Genomic DNA, 18,767 nt, shown 5'->3' with positions numbered 1-18,767 from the left:
TTCACTCTTGCGGAGTACTTACAACACAGGCTCCCAGAAACATCCAGTACATGTTTATTTATATCCACATCTGTAAAAACAAATACCTAGTCCTGTGTATTTCTTATATGCGCTTATTGGTTTAGCAGGGCAAGTAAAAAAAAAAACATTTCTTAGAGTTTTGTAAAGTCTAATGGACAACGCAAAATCTGGTAGACGTGTTCGACGCACCTCCTTTATCTCAAATTTCTCGGCCATGCTGGGCTGTGCTAGTGTCTAGGCCACCGAATTCAAAGCTTAAGTTTGACGCTCGAGTGGAGCTAAAATAATTTTGCCAGTAACAAGGAAAAGTGGTTTCTTTCTGGCAGCCCCCAAAGTCTAACGTCTGCTTCGATCCTTTGCGCAGATATATTTATATGTATGTGTACAAGTGGAACATTATCATGGTAGGAGCGTGTTTATTTTTTATGTGTTCTGAGCACGTTGTGATGAGTATTTTCGTGTTTGTGTGTGAGGAGGATTATTCGCGCCGAGCGTTTATTTTGGAGCTATACGCACGCCTTGGGCGTTTGTAAACAGAATTTTGATTATCGTCTAGTAATCAGCTTTAAAGATATTTGGTCGTACCCGAACTACTCAAAAACGACGCAAAATAAACTATACGCGGCTACTTTACTGTATCCACCTCCTACAGAAACCACAGTGATGAATAGTTTCGCCTATATAACAGTACCCATAAACGCGATATGACTAATTAATCGAAACTCAAGCCCTTTGCAACGTTTATCCTGAGGCCTCATGTGCACTCTATTAGGCCTTGGCCAAAAAGCCCCTTCAACAGCAGGCAAACCGGCGCCCCAACCGATGACCCTTGGCGATCAAAGTCTGGCAGAGTCTGGCGTTCCGTAAGATCAGTTGACCGAAGCGATCGCGGCGGCTTACCTGCCGGACTTCGTAATGATCATCTCGGTGCCGAGGTCATGGAATTTGTCCCAGAGGTCCTTGTTCTCGAGATGGCAGTCGACGTGCACGAGTTCCTCCGAGTTGCAGCGGGGCTTGAGGCCGGCCGCGTACGGGTTGTTGGAACTCTTCGAGGAAGAGGAGGAGCCGCCACCGCCGCCGCTGGTGCCGGCCCCGGAGTCCCTGGACGACGCGCCGTCTTCGCCCTGGGTGGACACGGCCGGCGAGACGGTGCTTCGGCAGGGCGACGGCGACCTCGACTCGCACGGGCTCAGCGGGGCCCCATCGCTGGACGGGGCCGGGGAAGAGGCCGTGGCCAGCCGGCACTCGCTGCCCGGGGACGCCTCCTCCAGCTCCTCCAGCAGCCGGTCTGAAACGAGACACGGCAAGTGCTGCTCAGCACAATGTGTGCGCGCACGCGAAGACCACCGTAGCGCCCTTCCGCAGCCCCAAAGAGCCCGTGCGAGATGTTAAAAGGGCACCGAACAGCGCGGGAATAGTTGAGCCGTACCTCTAATCGCAGACTGATCAGTAGGATGCGAGCGCGAGGTATTAAAAAAAGCACCGAACAGCGCGGGAATAGTTGAGATGTATCCGAAATCGCGCTCTTTATCAGAGGAACGTGAGCTCGCGAGGCATTTTATCAGCAGCGCTGCACTCCCGGAACGACTTGGGAGTGCGGAGCGCATATTGCGAGGCTGCGAGTTCTTTTTATTGGCGCGTGCTGAATCGAGGGCTCTATTCTTGGGGGCGAAGTAGCGCGGCGCGGCCGGCGCCAGAGCGAGCGAGTCGAGGCGTTTCGGCGTGCGGGAATAAACGGCGTTCCTCCACCGGGGCCGCCCAAGCAGAGCGAGTGGCACTCGGGGGCAACATGGCAGTCACACTTCCCGCCGCTGCAACATCTTCGGGGAAAAAAATGCCGCCCCGCGGGCGGGAAGAAGCTGGGCGGAACGATGTTCGCTTCCGACATGCCCGCTCGGGCGGCCTAGGTGTGCCGAACCCTGGCTGCCAGCGAGGCGCGGAACCACATCTGGTGACCTACCGCAGTCGGGCGGGCAACGGGAGACGCTGTGTCGCTTCTCGACCGTGGCGACAAACTCGCCATCGACTCCGGCTTGGGCGCCAGACCCCCCAGATGGTGCTGCCGCACCGCTTCCCGGCAACGATGGATAACCCCGAGCTGTCGCCCCCGCCGCTATCGGAAATCCGCAGCTTCGTCTCTCTCTCTCAGACTCCCCACCCCTCTTTTTTTTCCTTCCGCCATGCGGGCCTTTTGCCCCAGCGTCGAGTGCCTGTGGGTCTGCTGGACAGCACGCGCTCCACAATACTGCACCACTGTGGCTTGCGCCACGATTGCACCTTTTGGACCTCCCGGTGACTTTACAGTAACGTCAACGTGCTTCAAATACGCGGCAGACCTTCGTTTGATTTTTTTTTTTTATTCTTCGGCTCACCTGTTCTTCCGTAACTTGGTCGAACAGAACGAGTGTTTTGGACGTGTGTTGTCCTATAGGCTTTCAGTGAAGGCGTTATTCCGCGTGCGTTCAGAGAGATCTTGTAACTCGGGCAGTCAAGGCCGCACAAGACACAAATGTCTGTTTTCTTCGTCCAAAACGATGGTGTGAACCGGTGTCTGTGAATATTATGCGTTGGTTTAATCTTGTTTGTGCGTGTGCATGTCCGAGGGAGTGTTGATTGTTTGCGCGTTTTACACTTTACCATTTGGCCATAGCGAGCTTAACGCGCGGCGTTGGCTTGTCCCCAGTTCAATGTTTCTTAACCAGGAACCAATAACCAATATCTCCAGGAACTAATAGAAACTAATTATTTTAAAAGTGTTCCTTAGCCGCGTGTAATCAGGCTCATTTTCCCAAAAGAGTTAAACACTCAAGTCTAACCTATGCCGCCTTCCGTTTCTTTGATCGACTACGCACCCTTTGTCTTAATTTCTATTATTGGGCGTGTAACGATGTTTTTTTATTGGCCGCCAGCAATGAAAATTTTTATGAATTATTTACTTGAGAGATTGGGTACTCGAAATGTTTAACCTTTGATTATAGCCTATGTATCGCAGTAGATCACGGCTAAAATGACACCGCGTTTCAAGCTGACGTCGCGCGATTTCCCCACAAACGAAAAATGGCTCTTACATTTTAGAAGTACGAGTACGACAACTTATTTTATTGTGTCGCAACCACTTAGCGCCGGTTGTCGTGACAGATCATGAGTAGTTTATTACTTGACATACATGAATGTCGAATGCTGCTTTTTTCCCTATCCTACAAGAGCACCGCGATACATTGTTATTCAGCCCGCCTCAATAAATGTACGCCCCAGCCTAATACCCTTTTTAGCCACCCCTCATGGATTTTTTATTAAAAGGACGGCATAGTTGCATGCAGCAGTTTTTAGGGTTAAACGCAATGCAGATACAGTCTTTATGATGGTCGTTATTGCATAATTGATTACTTCTTACATCACGCATAATGCCATCGGCCATACCATTCTGAGTACGCCGGTTCTCGTCCGACGTCCCGCACACAGTAACCAGACATTTTACTTTTTTGAGGACATTGAGAATTAGCATGCTGCTGAGCCTGCTACGTTAACCTGCATCACGAACACGAACCATGCGTCACGAATAGGGACACACAGGGTGTGGACGTCACCGGGCGAGCGTTCATTGCTCGAGGCAGGCGGGTCGTGAAATGAATCGTTCTCTATGCAGCGCCAGCGACATGTGCAATTAAATAAAGCCGCATTCGACAGCACAGTCAGTCGGTGAGCATTTATGCGGCGGATAAGACGGCTGGGCCGAAACAAAGCAAAGAGCTACAGATCCATCCGCGAAAGCCGCGCAATTACCCGGGGTCGACATCTGTACGGAACACGGCCGATGTCGGCGACGTTTGGCAGTCGGTTTCTGTCGCGGCGGGCAAATAAATTGCCGCGGCCGCGGAGAAACGGCGCTGGAACCAGCCAGCAGGCCTTTCGGGGTACTATTCCCGGGAATGCTTTCAGATAAAGCAGGTCTCATCCCTTTATACATCCCGTACATATACCCGCCGTGCAGTCTGTCAACTTGTTCTTCGTTGCGGGGCATATTTACACCGCCTATCGGCGCGCCCTAGCGGCGGCGTGCAGCACCAGGCGAAAGCGCGTCCGGGATGCCTATCAGGGCGTGTGCCCGGCAGCCGCGCGGAATTCCCGATGAGCCGCTATCTTCGAGCATCGGCGGACACAAAGGCCGCCTGAGACATTTTCAAGTGCGCCCCCAAATGGTCTGGCACACTTTGCACTAAATGGATCCCCAAGATGGGACCATCTTTATTCCCTTCACTCGCGCCCGGGGCGTGATGGAAGTGCCCGAGGCTTGTCGTCGGCGGCGAGTGTCGGCTGACGTCAGCGTCGTTTTCGGACTTCTCGCCCAAGTCACGTGCGCGAAACCACGACGCTAGTCGGCCCCGACTCGCGTGTTAAGAGTTATTGAACTCAGTAGCTAGTTAAAGAGCTCTCTCTCTCTCTCTCTCTCTCTCTCTCTCTCTCTCTCTCTCTCTCTCTCTCTATACGCCTAGAGATTCGCGATCGCTGCGCCGCCTTCCGCCGCTTCTCCGCGGCGTTTGCGGGATTAGCGCTGCGTGGCTGATAGGTGGTCATGCAGTGTTTTGGTTCTCTTTCGCTCCTCTTTGCCTTTCCGCGCACTAAACAACTTGTTATGGTAACGTCTGTAAGCTAACTGTACGTTTAGGGCACTTAGAAAAACAGTTGCGTCTTGGTAGAGCGCTCTAACGCTAACAAGAGCTACCCGGGGAGGCGGTTCTGCGCGCTTCGATCTTGGCCGCTCTTGCGGGCGTCGGCGACGGCAGCAGTCACCGCTGTCACCTTCGAACACGTCAGCACAAGTGAATTCTATTTATTGTCGCCTCGTTTAGACCTGATATTGGCACTGTAAGAGGTTGGTTCGTTTTGCGGCGCAAACAACAAATGCGGCTTTGCTTCGAATATGTACGTCGTAGAAAAATATGTTTCGGGGATGTGATAACCCAATAGCTGACAAAAACTTGTGCCGTTTATGGGAACATAAGCCACGTGAAAATGTTAAGTACACTCAAATGCTGTGAATTGTCAGATATCTGCCCACTCATGCTTTATAGTAAGAACCAAGGTATCTGTTAAAGAAACCACGGGAAAATGAATGGTGTGCAAGTCAGGAATAAATAGAATAGTCATACGGGAATGAAAAAAAAAAAAAAAACCGAGTGCAGCTTCTGAAATGCTAAAGACGTTTTCTTGAACAAGGTACTATTCACCAGACCAACTAGATGCGAAATGCACTGATATTTCGCTAAACATGGGGGGGGGGGGGGGGGGGGTGAGGAGGAGGACGCTCAACTATCGTTGTTTACAAATGCGGAGCGAAATCAACGAATGAACGTTTTAGTAATCACAAACACAAGCTGCGTGTTCACTTTTATTTGTTTTTCGCCTTCAACGAACGGCTGATCACTCGGCGGACACATTTTTTGATGAATACAGGGTAGGCAGTTCACAAGCGATACGAGGTGTCGTTGGAAGAGTTGATTGATTGGTGGCAGGGTTTAACGCACCGACGCAACGGAGACGATGAGGCACGCCGTAGTGGAGGGCTCCGGATTAATTTTGACCACCTGGAGATCCTTAACGCGCGCCGACATCTCGTACACACGGGCTCGTTGGAAGAGTGTCGTATCTGATAAGGGTCTCAATTTCGGTTTATGCTAGATTCTGCAGTCTCCCTGTGTCATATGACGATGTTTCGAAGAAGAGTTTGGTCACGGACGCGGATTACGCTATAAGCCCATCTTCGCGCTTCTCGTGGAGAATAAATGTAACAGATGAATCTTTTCGAGCGCTCACGTCGGGACAAGACGACCCAGCATTGAATTTGTCGTCGTGTGCTGACTCCGGAGTGTAATTTTGCATTATCCATCGTACTTCTTTGGTACAATGTTTGTGAAATTTATGCCGCATTGGCTTGTTCATGGTACTGATCAATATCTGATATATTGGCAGGCGTAACTTGCGTGCTGTCAGATGAGTGCTCCGCTGGATTTTGTAAGTGCACAAAGTCGATTTACATCAGTGTGTATGGCCGCAAGATGACCACAGGAGGAAACACTGCTTACGGAGACACTGCCACTAAATTTCAGGGCAGCGGAATTGCAATCAGCTGATGCAAATGCTGGCTTCGGGACGCCGGCCTGTGACACACGCCCGGCGCTCATATAGATCTCACTAAGATCGCGTCATAAACGTTTATACTCTCGTGAACACACCACGCTTGCAAACAGAGTGCCTGCTCTACGTTATTCGGTATTTCGAACGCGGACAAACGGTAAATCGCTGTCTTGAACGAGCCCCAAAAGCAACGGCGACAGGGGGGAACGGGCCGGGGGACTCCCGCGCCTGCTTTCGAAACGGGCCGCTAGGGGGATTTCAGTGGCGCCCCTACAGGCCGCGCTCGAGGCGTATATATATATATATATATATATATATATATATATATATATATATATATATATATATATATATATATATATATATATATATATATATATATATATATATATATATATATATCAGATGGTTAGGAAATATCTTTTTAGGGTATTCGGGTTACTGCATAACATGTGCAATTATTGTAAGTGCCATTTACCTCATGACACTTTGGTGTGAATGAAGCCAGCATGTGCGAATCTCGGACGTAAACTTGAAAAGTTTACGTCTTTCGGACGTAAACTTGAAAGACGCAGCACCTCGTCTTGAGTACACCTCTTCACTCTTGTTCGATTTGTAGCGCTACACAATATAAATTGAACTAGTGTATGAAAAGCGGCGTTTAGGGGGCCAATGTCGACCTCCTCCGTTGTTCCTAAGTGGTCACTGAAATTCCTCCGCCCTGGATGTGTCCAGCTGACCTGGAAGTACCTCGCCACACGAACTTTACCCCATAACTCTAGATCGCCTCTCATGCTTACTTCACGCTTTTCTAATGGAGGCGAAAAGCGAAAACGCCCGTGTGTACGAGATTTCGACGCACGTTAAAGATCCCCATGCGGTCGAAATTAATCCGGAGCCCTCCACTACGGCGCGCCTCATCGCCTGCGTTGCGTCGGCGCGTTAAACCCTACAATCAATCAATAAATAAATGCCTACTTCACAAAGTGTACGCACCTTGTTCAATTTACGGAGTGCGGCTGTCGTCCATGTGCGCAGTACTTCGCACGCAGGCCGCCGCATGCAGGTTGTTGCTAATCGCAGCACACGAAGCCATCCTCCCAAATTATGCAAGTCAGCGTTTTGAGACAACCTTGTCTGCGACCAATCCATTACCACATTGTTTCTTAGTGCGCAAGCACTTCTACCGGATCTATACCTCCCTCAATTTTGCAGATCTGAGATGAAGCCGTAGCAACGGCCCCACCGTCGTTAAGGGGCCAACCGAAACTGCTGGCGCAAAGCAGGGGCGGGCATGCATGGCCTGACGTTAGGCCTAACGTTATTCTTTTAAGTGTTACGTCGTCAAACAGTTCCCGTAGTTTGCCATAAAATGGATTTCGCGTTGCTTGGCGTGTAACATCACGGCTGCCAGAGGTTAAGCCGAAACACGGCCCTGTCAAGAGCAATTGTCCAAAGCTCTTAGTCACAGAATGGAGGGGACACTGAGTTCTGAAACCAGGGGTGACAAGAAACTACCTGGCAGAAGTAGAACGCGCTTCTCGATGTGCTATCAGCCTGCAAGCCTATACTTTCTTCATGGAGCCGAGGAAAGATGCCGCATGTACTTGGTCAACCACTCCAGAGTTCTTCGGAAAGAAGGAAACGACACAAAAGGAAAACGACGATTGAGACGCTTTCACGTCCACGTGTTAAGCTACAAGCGTAGATGTACTCAAGCGCCTACACCCAATAATCACCCACATAACCTCACCTTCGTCATGGGAGACCGCCCTCACTGACCCATACCGTTTTCTACGAAACCTGTGCCACCTAGCGGAGGAAACCGCACTTCCCCGCGATGTGATGAGCTGCACCCGTGAACAGGGACCTTTGCGCAGTTGGCAGTTCTCCAAATCCCCCACGCTTTATAAATTAGTTAATGAATTCAATGAATGAATGAATGAATGAATGAATGAATGAATGAATCAATCAATCAATCAATCAATCAATCAATCAATCAATCAATCAATCAATCAATCAATCAATCAACGAATCAATCAACCGAATAATCAATCGATCGATCCATTAGTTAGAGCGTAAGCACAGGAGGGTCGATCACAAGAAATATGTGCACGATTCTGGAATCCTGTGCGCGTACTCTGAAGCCTAGTAAAGTGTTACGTGCTTATAGAGCAGCGCATACCCTCGGTAGGGTATTGGAGAACGATTTATAAGATATGCCGGCTAATTTCACACAATATTCCGTGATAAGCGCAGCTAAATCCCCTTCCATTTTTTTTAACTGATCTTTAGCGCAAAAGTGCTGGCCATTACATGGGCACAGCGGAATGGGTCAATTCAGTGTCTTGTGGAAGTCATTATTTGGCGGGATTCGCATCAATCGTAAGGAAAGACGCATAACTCTGGTCTCGCCCGTTGGCGGTACAGAGACTTCTCGCAGTTTTGCATCTACAAGCGCTGTAAACACTGTAGAAACGGTGGTTTAAGTTCAGTCGTGCAAACGCTATTAACCGCTGCGTTTCAAACAGAGAATAGCAAGGGCCTTTGGGTTGGAAACAGCAAATACGTCCCGATTTAGGAATGCACAGGCAGTTAAGATTAAGGGCTCTGAAAGGGAGTTGCCGGCACTTGCTTCCACTTTCATCTGAGCTTCCCGTATACAGTCGACTCCCGTTAATACGGAGTCCACGGGGACCGCAGAACACTTCGAATTAACGAAACTTCCAAATAAACAAAAAGTCCGAGATTATTCCGCAATACGTCCCCCTTCTTGATTTCGCGACCCGCCGCGGTGGCTCAGTGGCTAAGGCCGTGCGCTGCTGAGCACGAGGTCGCGGGTTCGATTCCCGGCCGCGGCGGCCGCTTTTCTGATGGAGGAGAAAAGCAAAAACGCCCGTGTGTACGAGATTTCGGCGCACGTTAAAGATCCCGGGGTTGTCAAAATGAATCCGGAGCCCTCCACTACGGCGCGCCTCATCACCTGCGTTGCGTCGGCGCGTTAAACCCTACAATCAATCAATCAATCAATCAATCTTCATTTCGCTTAGAATCCCGACTTTCGTGGCCCCGACGAGCGTACGTCACGGGTTGCCCTGATGATTGAGACATCACTAAATTCGAAGCCTCAAGCGTCCACCGCACAACTGCTCACACTGCGCTGTGCGCAACGAAGAAGGCTGAGGACCTCGAAAGAGAGATGCGCATACGCTGGCGCGACTCTCAACTGCCCTGACGCCTTATCAACTGTGCGAACCTCAGTTGCGATGGCGCCGACATCAGTGCAGAGCACTGCGATGCTTTTGCGCTTGAAAATTCTCAATTTTCATCGACAAGTGACGGTCACCTCGATGCTTTTCATTCAAAAGATCTTCCAATTAACCGATATAATGGGTTGTAGCTTCGAATTACGGAACGATTTCTTCTCTGGATTGCATGAAAACTTGCCGGGACCAGCAAACGTCTTCTAATTAACCGAAAATGTCAATTAAGCGACTTAGAATTACCGAGAGTCGACTGTACGTGCAGCTATCGCTGTTGTGTCCGCACGTCCTCTGCACGCGCGGGTGGTGCAGCAAGAAAAGCTAATCAAGCGAATTCGGAACACAAACCCCTATGCCTAGCGAAATTGACTGAACTGGTAACAAAGACGGAACTAACCGACGTCGATTCAGAGAAGCCGACTGCAGCAAAAGTAATGATCCTTGTCACCTATTACTATTGCCACTACCTCCATAATAATAATAATAATAATAATAATAATAATAATAATAATAATAATAATAATAATAATAATAATTATTATTATTATTATTATTATTATTATTATTATTATTATTATTATTATTATTATTATTATTATTATTATTGTTGTTGTTGTTGTTGTTGTTGTTGTTGTTGTTGTTGTTGTTGTAGGAAAAGGAGGAAGCGTGGTCGTACAGGCTGCGGCAGCCATTTTCATGATAGAGGCACAATTTCTAGCAAAAAGAAAAAAGAAAACGCGTGTATCGAGATGTTTGCGCGCGTTTTTTAAACAATAGCCGTCCTCTACGGCGCGCGCACAGCCCAGGTCTAGCTTCGGCACCTTAAACCCGAATTCTAAAAGGTAGTAGTAGTCGTACCAGTAAGACAAGTGGCAGTTGCAGTAGTGTTACAACTATTTTATTGAACCCATTTAATGTAAGCTGTACATGGTGACTCTCACTGAACGCTATCAAGTGGTTCTTATACAGCACATGCAGAAGATGCAGCACATCATAAAACAATTATTGGAACCAATGAAGCTTATAGATTCACGTGGACTACTTCTATGCGGCGAAGTCGACGGGTAAGCCCTCTTTTCTCGTGGCCGAAGAGGGAGCCGAACGAGATGACGAAGGGGGAGCAACACTCCTTGTGGGGCACGTTCTGGTGCGAATTCATCATTTATTCTGCGTCCCGATCCCCCCCACTCTGTGCATACACGGCCGAACGATTGTTAAACGAGCGTAGCCTCGGAGAAAAAGAGATTACGAAAAAAAAAAAATCCCCTGCGCGAAAGCTCCTCCGCGTCGTTTATTTTTGAGCCCGTCTTCCTTATATTGAAAACGCGCTCGCTGTGAGACTCGTGACAGCTCCCGAGTAGGCCTCGGTCATTAACCCGTTCGTTTCTTTAATTATTTCCCCCCTCGTTCCATTTCGGTAATGCTTGGAGATGATAAAGCGTCGAATCGATGTAAAGCGGCGCACTCCGAAACGCCGCCGACCGAGGGCTGCTCTTGTTGCACTTGCTTCCCTTTAGCTGCCGTTTAACGCGCCGAACCGTTTGTCCGCAGCGCCGACTCGCATCGACCCGGCCTCCGCCGCGGCGGCTCGAGAGGCAGAACACAAAGCCTCCTCCGGCGCGGACGGCGTGCACTACCGTCTTTTTACTACTCCACTGTCTACGGCCGCGCCTTTCTGTAAGACACTTGGTTCCAGGTTCAAAAAGGAAATAAAGAGCGCCTCATTGCCGCGCCCGAAATGCGTCTGCAATAGGGACACGTGCCATTTTATGGGTTCTATTTGGGAAAACAATAGATGGCTTCCAGAGGCGCAGAATTTCCCCCTTTCTTTATGGGGGATTTCTTCTTTTTTTTACTGTGAACGCCCGCATTTCGCGCGGATCGCCGCCGTCTCGACGGGAATCGCAGGCGCCGGGTCGCCACCTCGTGCAGCGCCTCTCGCTCGCGGCTCCGCGGCAGCGCGGAACATAATAAAACAACACCTCCGTGCACAGGTAAGACAGGGCGCCGAGCTCCTATTGCTGCTGCATTACGAGGGCGAGAGGGAGCGATGGTTCTTTTGGCGCGACCGCCTGTATTTCTCCTATTAACATACGCCACTGTTCTTCGGTTTTTCTGACGCCGGGTCGAGGCGCTGGCTGCCTTTTTTTTTATGACGGAAGGATAGCAACCCTGGCGGCGGCGTCTTTAGCGAGGATGTTCCAGCCGGCTCCAGCCCCCTCCGGCATGCCCTTTGTTTGTGCCGTATTTAGTGCTCCAGCCTAACAACAACGGCCTGTACTGTCATTGTTACCTCGGCTTTATTTCTGGGTCTGGCCTAGACGTATAAATTTCCTTTTATTGGCCCGGCGCAGTAAAAGCGAACGATGACCTCCTCGCAGCTAAGAGCAGCGCGAATGTTCGTTTTCCGAGGAATACGGGGGCCGGCCAGCACCACAGGTAACGACCCCAGGCGCGAGCCCGCCCGCCCGCCCGCCCGGTGGCGCCGTCTGGGGAGCGACGCGGCGGCGCGAGGGAGGGTCCCAGGAACAAAGCGGCGTGCGCAAAGAGCGTCTGCGCCGTGCCGACAAACGTGCGAGCAAGCCGCGTCGGCGGGCTCCTTTGCGCCGGGTTGTTCCCCCTGCGGCCGCCGAGGAATACAGGTCGCAGCCCCGGGTCTGGTGGGAGGTCTCGCGGGGCAGTCATCCGACACTGGCACGTAAACAAACGCCTCGCTCCCAGTTCGGAAGTCCGCGCCGCGTCGTGTAATGCAGTCTTGCGCATCTGGCAGCTCGTCAAATGAACGTCTGATGAGCGCGATAGCAGCGGGGTCTGCGGGGAGGAGGACAGGAACCGCGGCCCGCTACGACGACGACGGTCGCGACATTGTTTTTTCGCCCCGGGCGCGCGGACGGCCTCGCGTCAGACAGAGACGCCCCTTTGTGCGCGCGTGCAGCCGAGACACGCGATGGCGCAAGCCGCGTGAGCGCTCAAGTGCGCTCGAGCTGTCAGCTTCTTCTGCGGCCACAGCCGCCGCTGCTGCAAATACGGGCTCGCAAGAGCGCGCCCAGGACGAAATCTCGAGCTCGGTTTTCGCAGGCGGAAGCAGAAAGAGAAGAAGAAAAGGGAAGCCGTGCAAATTAATTCTGCCAGTTTCGGCAGTTAAGCGTGTCACGGAGGAAAGGAAAAAAAGGCAAGGAACAAGACGATGAGCGAATGCGAGAGCATGTATCCGACGTTTCGCCGCGAGGACATTGAATCGTCAGGGCATGACGAAGAAAGTAATTGAGTGCCGTAAAATGGGAACCGAACTGGCGTTCACACCTTACACAATCGCTTTGTGGGACCGTTCAACTTCTCTCAGTTTCTTTTTTCCCTCCATCTCATGCGGCCGGTACATGTGGTCAGGTTCGGCAGCGTTATCGTCGGGAAGAGTGACAAAAACTAGGCAGGATCATAATTTAAAACAAAAAAGAAACCACAAGCGCTTGCAGTGTCAGTGTTACGTGTATCGCTTAGATTTAACGCTATGTTGCTTTTCATTACGATCAATAATCCCATTCTCGCATAATATTGAAAAAAATAGAAGTTTCGCTTTACACAGTGGTTCCGGAACAAGCATGCATTTTGTCAAAAATAAAAAAAAAGGTTTATGGGAGCTGTTTTACATTACTGCTAGAAGGAGCACACCTGACTTGGTGCGCATAGTATATCACTAATAATATTGTGGCGTTGGTGACAACGTTCTGTCCAAGTGTAAGAAACGTCTATATATGCACGTACGCATTTCTTACATTGACCATTCACGGGACTATCTGCTTCGCATACGGCAATCGCGTATGCACTTAGCCGGACCAGACGGATTCGATCCGGATTCATTTCTACATTCTTGCAAACACCCGTGGGTCTGCTCCTGGCACCTGGGTGACCAATCATGGCGATCAAAGGTGCACCGCAGACCAGCGGCGAGGCCAAGCGTACCGTTTTAGAATGTGGTCTGCGATGTGATACTGCGCCGCCACTCACACTTTCGAGGCAAACTGTTTGTCACGCCTCAATACTCGTCAAATTTCCCTTCTTGGCCGCAGCGATTGGTAATTCAGCTGCGTTGGGGCGAAGCAGACATGGTCCAATTTCAAGACACAGAAAAACAAACGTTAAAGGCCCCTGCGACAATGCCAATAAATGCTTTCACTCTTTTCTTAATGCCTGAAATCACTTCAAACCTATAGATGTCACCATTTCAGAGCGGCACTGCGTGATTTTCTTGTCTTCTGCTTTGCTTTTGCTGCGATTTTCTTTAAGGTGGCTATCGAATGCCCTGTAAGGAATGCCCTATCAAATGCCCTGCAACTGAAAGGAAACTCGTCAACAGCTGCCCTATGGCTTGAGTGATGTCACTCAAGCCTGCAAATTATGCTCAGACCGAGAAAGGATGAAAGCAATATTTTGAGAGACTTTCTAAGTTAGCTGGTGGGCCTAGAGCACTAATATTTGGATTGTGCGCTTCGTGGCCACATAGTCGAAGTACTGGACGCGCTAGTTGACTACGTGCTCAAAACATTTCAGATTTTGAAAAAAAAATTCAAACAAGAGTAGCATGCGACCTTTGAAGTCTGACGAACACCCGTCTCACCCCCTTTTTTTTTCCTGCTTCATATTTCATGAAACCAAGTATTATTTGCTCAGTACATTTGAGTCTGAGCTGAAATACGGTGTTTATGCGTTCCCTGCACTGATTAACCGCGAACGAATGCTGTCAGTTACTTTTTACTTTTTTCGTTCAGACACTCCGTTGTCACTGGCCGTATTTATCACAGCTTGCAGAACACTCAGCCGTTAATTACTTTCACATTCCTCGCGGAGCTTCACATCTAGACATGCCTTCACCAAGTGACGGACACAGGCGCGTTTCCATCACGTCATTCCCAAACGAGAGAAAAAAGAAAGAAGTAAACAGTGTATTCGCTTAACGGAGGTCCAATTAAATCTGGAAGAAAACCCCATTGTTTCTCACTGGCGAGCGTGGCAGGCATTTGTCACCATCTCCCTGTTTCCATTTGCAGTATTTCGCGGCGAGCGCATCCGACACCTGACAAAGCTCGTGACAACAGTGCACGACGACGTATATATACGTACACATGTTCGTTACTTTGCTCTCGGTGCGCTCATTTCGCCGAGCGCTTTTCATCCCAGCGGGGGTGCAGATTGGCCCGCGTGCTTCTCCGGCCGGTGTGACATGAGCGAGGACACCGCGACGCGCCAAGAGCTGACAAGTGGCGCTTCTGAGCGTCTCGTTTTTGCTTCGGCCGCACGGGCACCTGCGCACCTTCCGCACCTGCATCAACGTTTTCAGGCCCTCATCAGCGTTGAGTCCTGGCCGCTATCGCTTTCGGCCGCGTGACCAAATCGCTGAAACACGCGCTGCGCTGCTCGCTGCGTGTACCTGCGCGCTGCCCCGCTGCGCGAGCACATGCCGCCGCGACAGATCATCCCTTGCCGGCCGCGCTGGCATCGCAAGCGTGTACGCCTCTCCGTACAACGAAGGCGCACCAGCACCGGCACGCACACACCCGTGCTGGTGCGCACACCTGCAGGCCGTCTCGCGGGAAACCGCTCCCGCGAATGCTTTCCTTCTTTTTCCTGTTACAATACATCCAGCTCTGGCTGGTGCAGAAAGCCCAAGAAGGCGGACAGTCTCAAGGAGTCCTCGAATCAGCACTCTTCCCCAGGGCTGACCGCTCTACAAAGAAGTTTGTTCCTCCCCCTCCCGGTTTCTGCCCGAACTTTGGTATAGCAGCATTTCCTCGTACCTCACTTTCAATGTTTTTGCAGCCTCACCGCCGTCCCCGCAATTTCCAACATCCCCCCATGGTGATGATGATGATGATTAGAGGCCCTCCCTTTGTATCGGGACGTCGGTTGCCACCAACCGACTTGCCTGTGTTATTCTACTTATTTGCCCTACCCTTCCCTAACCAAATAGGTTAGCCCCCCTCCCCCAGGTTTTAAACTCCCACCGCTCCCACATCCCTGTAGTCAGCCCCACCTGGCGTAGAAAGCCCTGCCGCCAGCAGGATTGACCTCACCGGTTCGAGAAGCCTTCCGCGCCCTCATCCTCAACTATCCAGGGAAGAACAATCAATATATCGGCAGATACAGTCAGCCTCTTTCCCGCACCCTTTACTCCTCAACCACATGTTCCCAATTAGATACGCAAAAGAATGTCCCCTATGCTCAAAACCAGGCACCCTAAAACACACCATCGGAGAATGCACAAAACTCAAGTCTCCCCCCAATTTTTGTTGACTCCGTCAGCATAGAGGATGAGCGGCAGGAGATCTTGCTGACTATCCCCGCCCTGGAAGACCAACTTCGGCTGATCCACAGGGGCCAGGAGGCTCGGGAAGCATATGGGAACCTGTGAATAAGGAACCACTCCGACTGAGCTGAAATAACTCCATCGCAACCCTTTTGCTAACAGTAAAGTTTATTATCTCTCTCTCTCTCTCTCTCTCTCTCTCTCTCTCTCTCTCTCTCTCTCTCTCTCTCTCTCTCTCTCTCTCTCTCTCTCTCTCTCTCTCTCTCTCTCTCTCTCTCTCTCTCTCTCTCTCTCTCTCTCTCCCCGGTTCACTTTAAATTTAGCGCTGCCTGTCTCTCTATCCTCCTTCCGGGTCGCTGTGTCGTGTCTAACAAATTCGTCAAGTTCTACCCGGTTGTTGCCGAATTTTCCTGGGGCCACTGCAGGTTCAGCAGCCACCCAGTGACCGTAGCGGTCTGCGACCAACTTAGTGGCAGAAGAAGCAGCATCCAGCATGGATCCGAATGAACGCACTGCTAGTCCTGAGTGTGACTGGCATTGCCTTCGCTGGAGACATTTTGAGAGACATATATGTACGTACGTCACCGCTTCCAACAAAGGCGCAACGCAGCCTTGTTTGCCGAGGAGAACTGCGCAGTGCATCGCGCATGTGAACTCTCAGTGTAACCGCATGCCATCGCTGCATGGGCGATGATCTCTAAAGCAAGGCCGCGGTCAGTGATCACAGCGCCTATAGGCGAAACCTAGGGAGAGCGGTTTTTTTTGTTTGTTTTTGTTTTCGACCAGGTAACCTACCGAAATGGCGCAAGAATGACTTATTAAAGCGAAGCTTTCTATGCCTCACCAATGGCGCCCGCCGCACGGCAAAACGCAATACAAGAAAGCCAACTTTCTCACAGGATGGTGATGATGATGGGTGAAGTGAAAGATGGTTGAAACGCGAAGCTTTCTTTGGTCGAAAGCCAATCAATGTCTTCAAAGTGCAAAGTGGAAGACCAAAAGCCAAATTGTTATGCCCAAAACGCACTTCAGGAAAGCAGTCTTGCACAATTAGTTTCCTCAAAGGCACATCAAGCGCCTGAAGAAGGGAAAAAAAAATTGGCCGCGTATCTGCTCCTTTCGTTGCAAATGTCGTCGAAAGACGATAGTCTTTGTAGACATTTGCCAAGGAAATTCCCCCCTTTGCTTTCCCGCTCACCTCTCATGCTGTTCCTGTACCGTCGCGCTCATCCCAAGGTAAACACACTAAAGGTTTGCGCAAGGCGATTTGAATTTACCGCGTTCCACTGCTACAGGCCCGGTTCCTCGATGCCAGCGCTGCAGTACGGCGGAGACGCGCGTGAATGGAGGCGGCCGACTACAAGGTTTATAGAACCGCGTGGCCGTGCTCCACGTGCGTTCCAAGCAGAACGTGGAACCTAGCTAGTGGAACCTTTCGTTGCTATTGCCGCGTGATTTTTCATATGCCGCCAGGAGGCGGCGGTTTTCTGAAGTAGATGTAGAATATCAGTTGTTATCGAAAAACCAAGCATCCATGAATTTTTTAATAAAAGAACACTGTAAATATCCCTTGTGTACTAATTTCCTGTCTTACATTTGCGTAATGTCCTGTTCTTGTTCAACAAAGTTGACAAGTATGAACATACAGTATAAACCGGGCTTAGGCGTTTACATTTGGCTGTGAGTATACAAGACTATTGCGCAATATCAATTTTACTTTGGCCTGGTGGCTGAATCGAGTTACAGACAGACAGACAGACAGATATACAGACAGACCAAAATTTCTGGGTTTAAGTAGCTCAAGAAAGACTATCGTCTTTAAAAAAAAACGTTCCCCGTGGTCAGAATCGAACGTGCGTCCCTCGCGTTATGAATCCGACGTCTACCCGATTGCGCCATTCATTTTTTTTTTTTTCCTTTATTGTGATCACGACATTCCGACACCGCCGAAGCAGTTTGGATTTTGGCCTTTGACTTTGACTCAGGCTGTACGGGAGGAAGCTTCGCGGTTTAACCATCTTTTTCTCAAGAAGAAGTCTTTGATTTTTTGGCACACCGTAAGATTATGCAATAAAAGTGATGAGTTGCAGAGGCTGCCTCTGCACTATTTCTTATTGCGAGCTGTTAAACTGGCTGCTTGAAACTTCGGTTTGTGTACAACATTTGCCAAGGCGTCAATGGTGGCGTATTTCCTATTCTATCACATGTAAGGTGTAAGGAATGCAACCACACAATTTGCTTATGTAAAGGTGAGCTATACACACCTGTATCTTGTATGGTATACATATACGCAGACTTGAAAGATTAGAAAGTCGGCCATAAAAAAAAAACGGTATAAGCCTGCGAACAAGCCGCGTTAGGCTCCTCGTCTCGCTAGCGACGTGTCTAGGCTCTTTTACAAGGCAAATTCTGAAGATCGGTCACGATTTCTATATGCAGCAACAACAGAGACGTGCCTGCGGCGCTTGTGTAAAAGGGATTTCTACAGGGACATCCTAGCTACCGTACCTGTGGCTGAACTGCCATTAAAATACCCGCTTTAGCGATGGCTCGGTGGCTGTGTCGAGACTTCGGCGGACGCTAATGATCCCCGGATGGTCTAAATTAATCCGTAGCCTTCGACCACGGCGCGCCGCGTAGCCCAGATGCAGTTTGGGCGCGTAACACACGCACAACTTTTTTTTCAAGTGCCATAACGCTTTTACGGTACTGTTGGCAGCTCGGAAATACACGCGGAAGATTGTATCAGAGAAATTTATTGCGGAAGCTTAGCACAAATATCCTTTAAATGAGTAATGGGTTTTGCAGCGTCTTCGTTGTTTTGAATATTGAAGTTAATATCCTCTTTTTCCTGTTTTGACTCTGATGACACACGCCAAATAATTTGTTACCGTGTTGGGCAGTTTGCATTTTAGCATAGGGATCTGAAAGACCTGAGTGGCTTATAACGAGTCCCCTCATCGCACCGAAAATGTGCTAGCAAAAGGGTAAAAAAACGAAGATGGATATATGCGCGCTGCCATTCCCGGCGGCAATCCTGCCTGTGG

The 18,767-nt window shown here is 49.9% G+C and overlaps 1 protein-coding gene across 1 annotated transcript in view; it reads right to left on the bottom strand.

Moving 5' to 3' along the window:
- Positions 1 to 18,767, bottom strand: part of LOC144155064 (uncharacterized) — a 134,351-nt gene that overhangs the window by 66,612 nt on the left and 48,972 nt on the right. Inside the window, exon 2 of the mRNA XM_077686297.1 lies at positions 922 to 1,309. Within this exon, the coding sequence (XP_077542423.1) occupies positions 922 to 1,309 (388 nt within the window). The remainder of the gene's footprint in view (positions 1 to 921; positions 1,310 to 18,767) is intronic.

This window comes from Haemaphysalis longicornis, unplaced genomic scaffold, assembly GCF_048455015.1.
Source record: "Haemaphysalis longicornis isolate Haplotype H1 unplaced genomic scaffold, Haemaphysalis longicornis Haplotype H1 scaffold_1, whole genome shotgun sequence".
In the NCBI taxonomy this organism is placed as follows: Eukaryota; Metazoa; Arthropoda; class Arachnida; order Ixodida; family Ixodidae; genus Haemaphysalis; species Haemaphysalis longicornis.
This window is presented reverse-complemented; position numbering and strand designations above follow the sequence as displayed.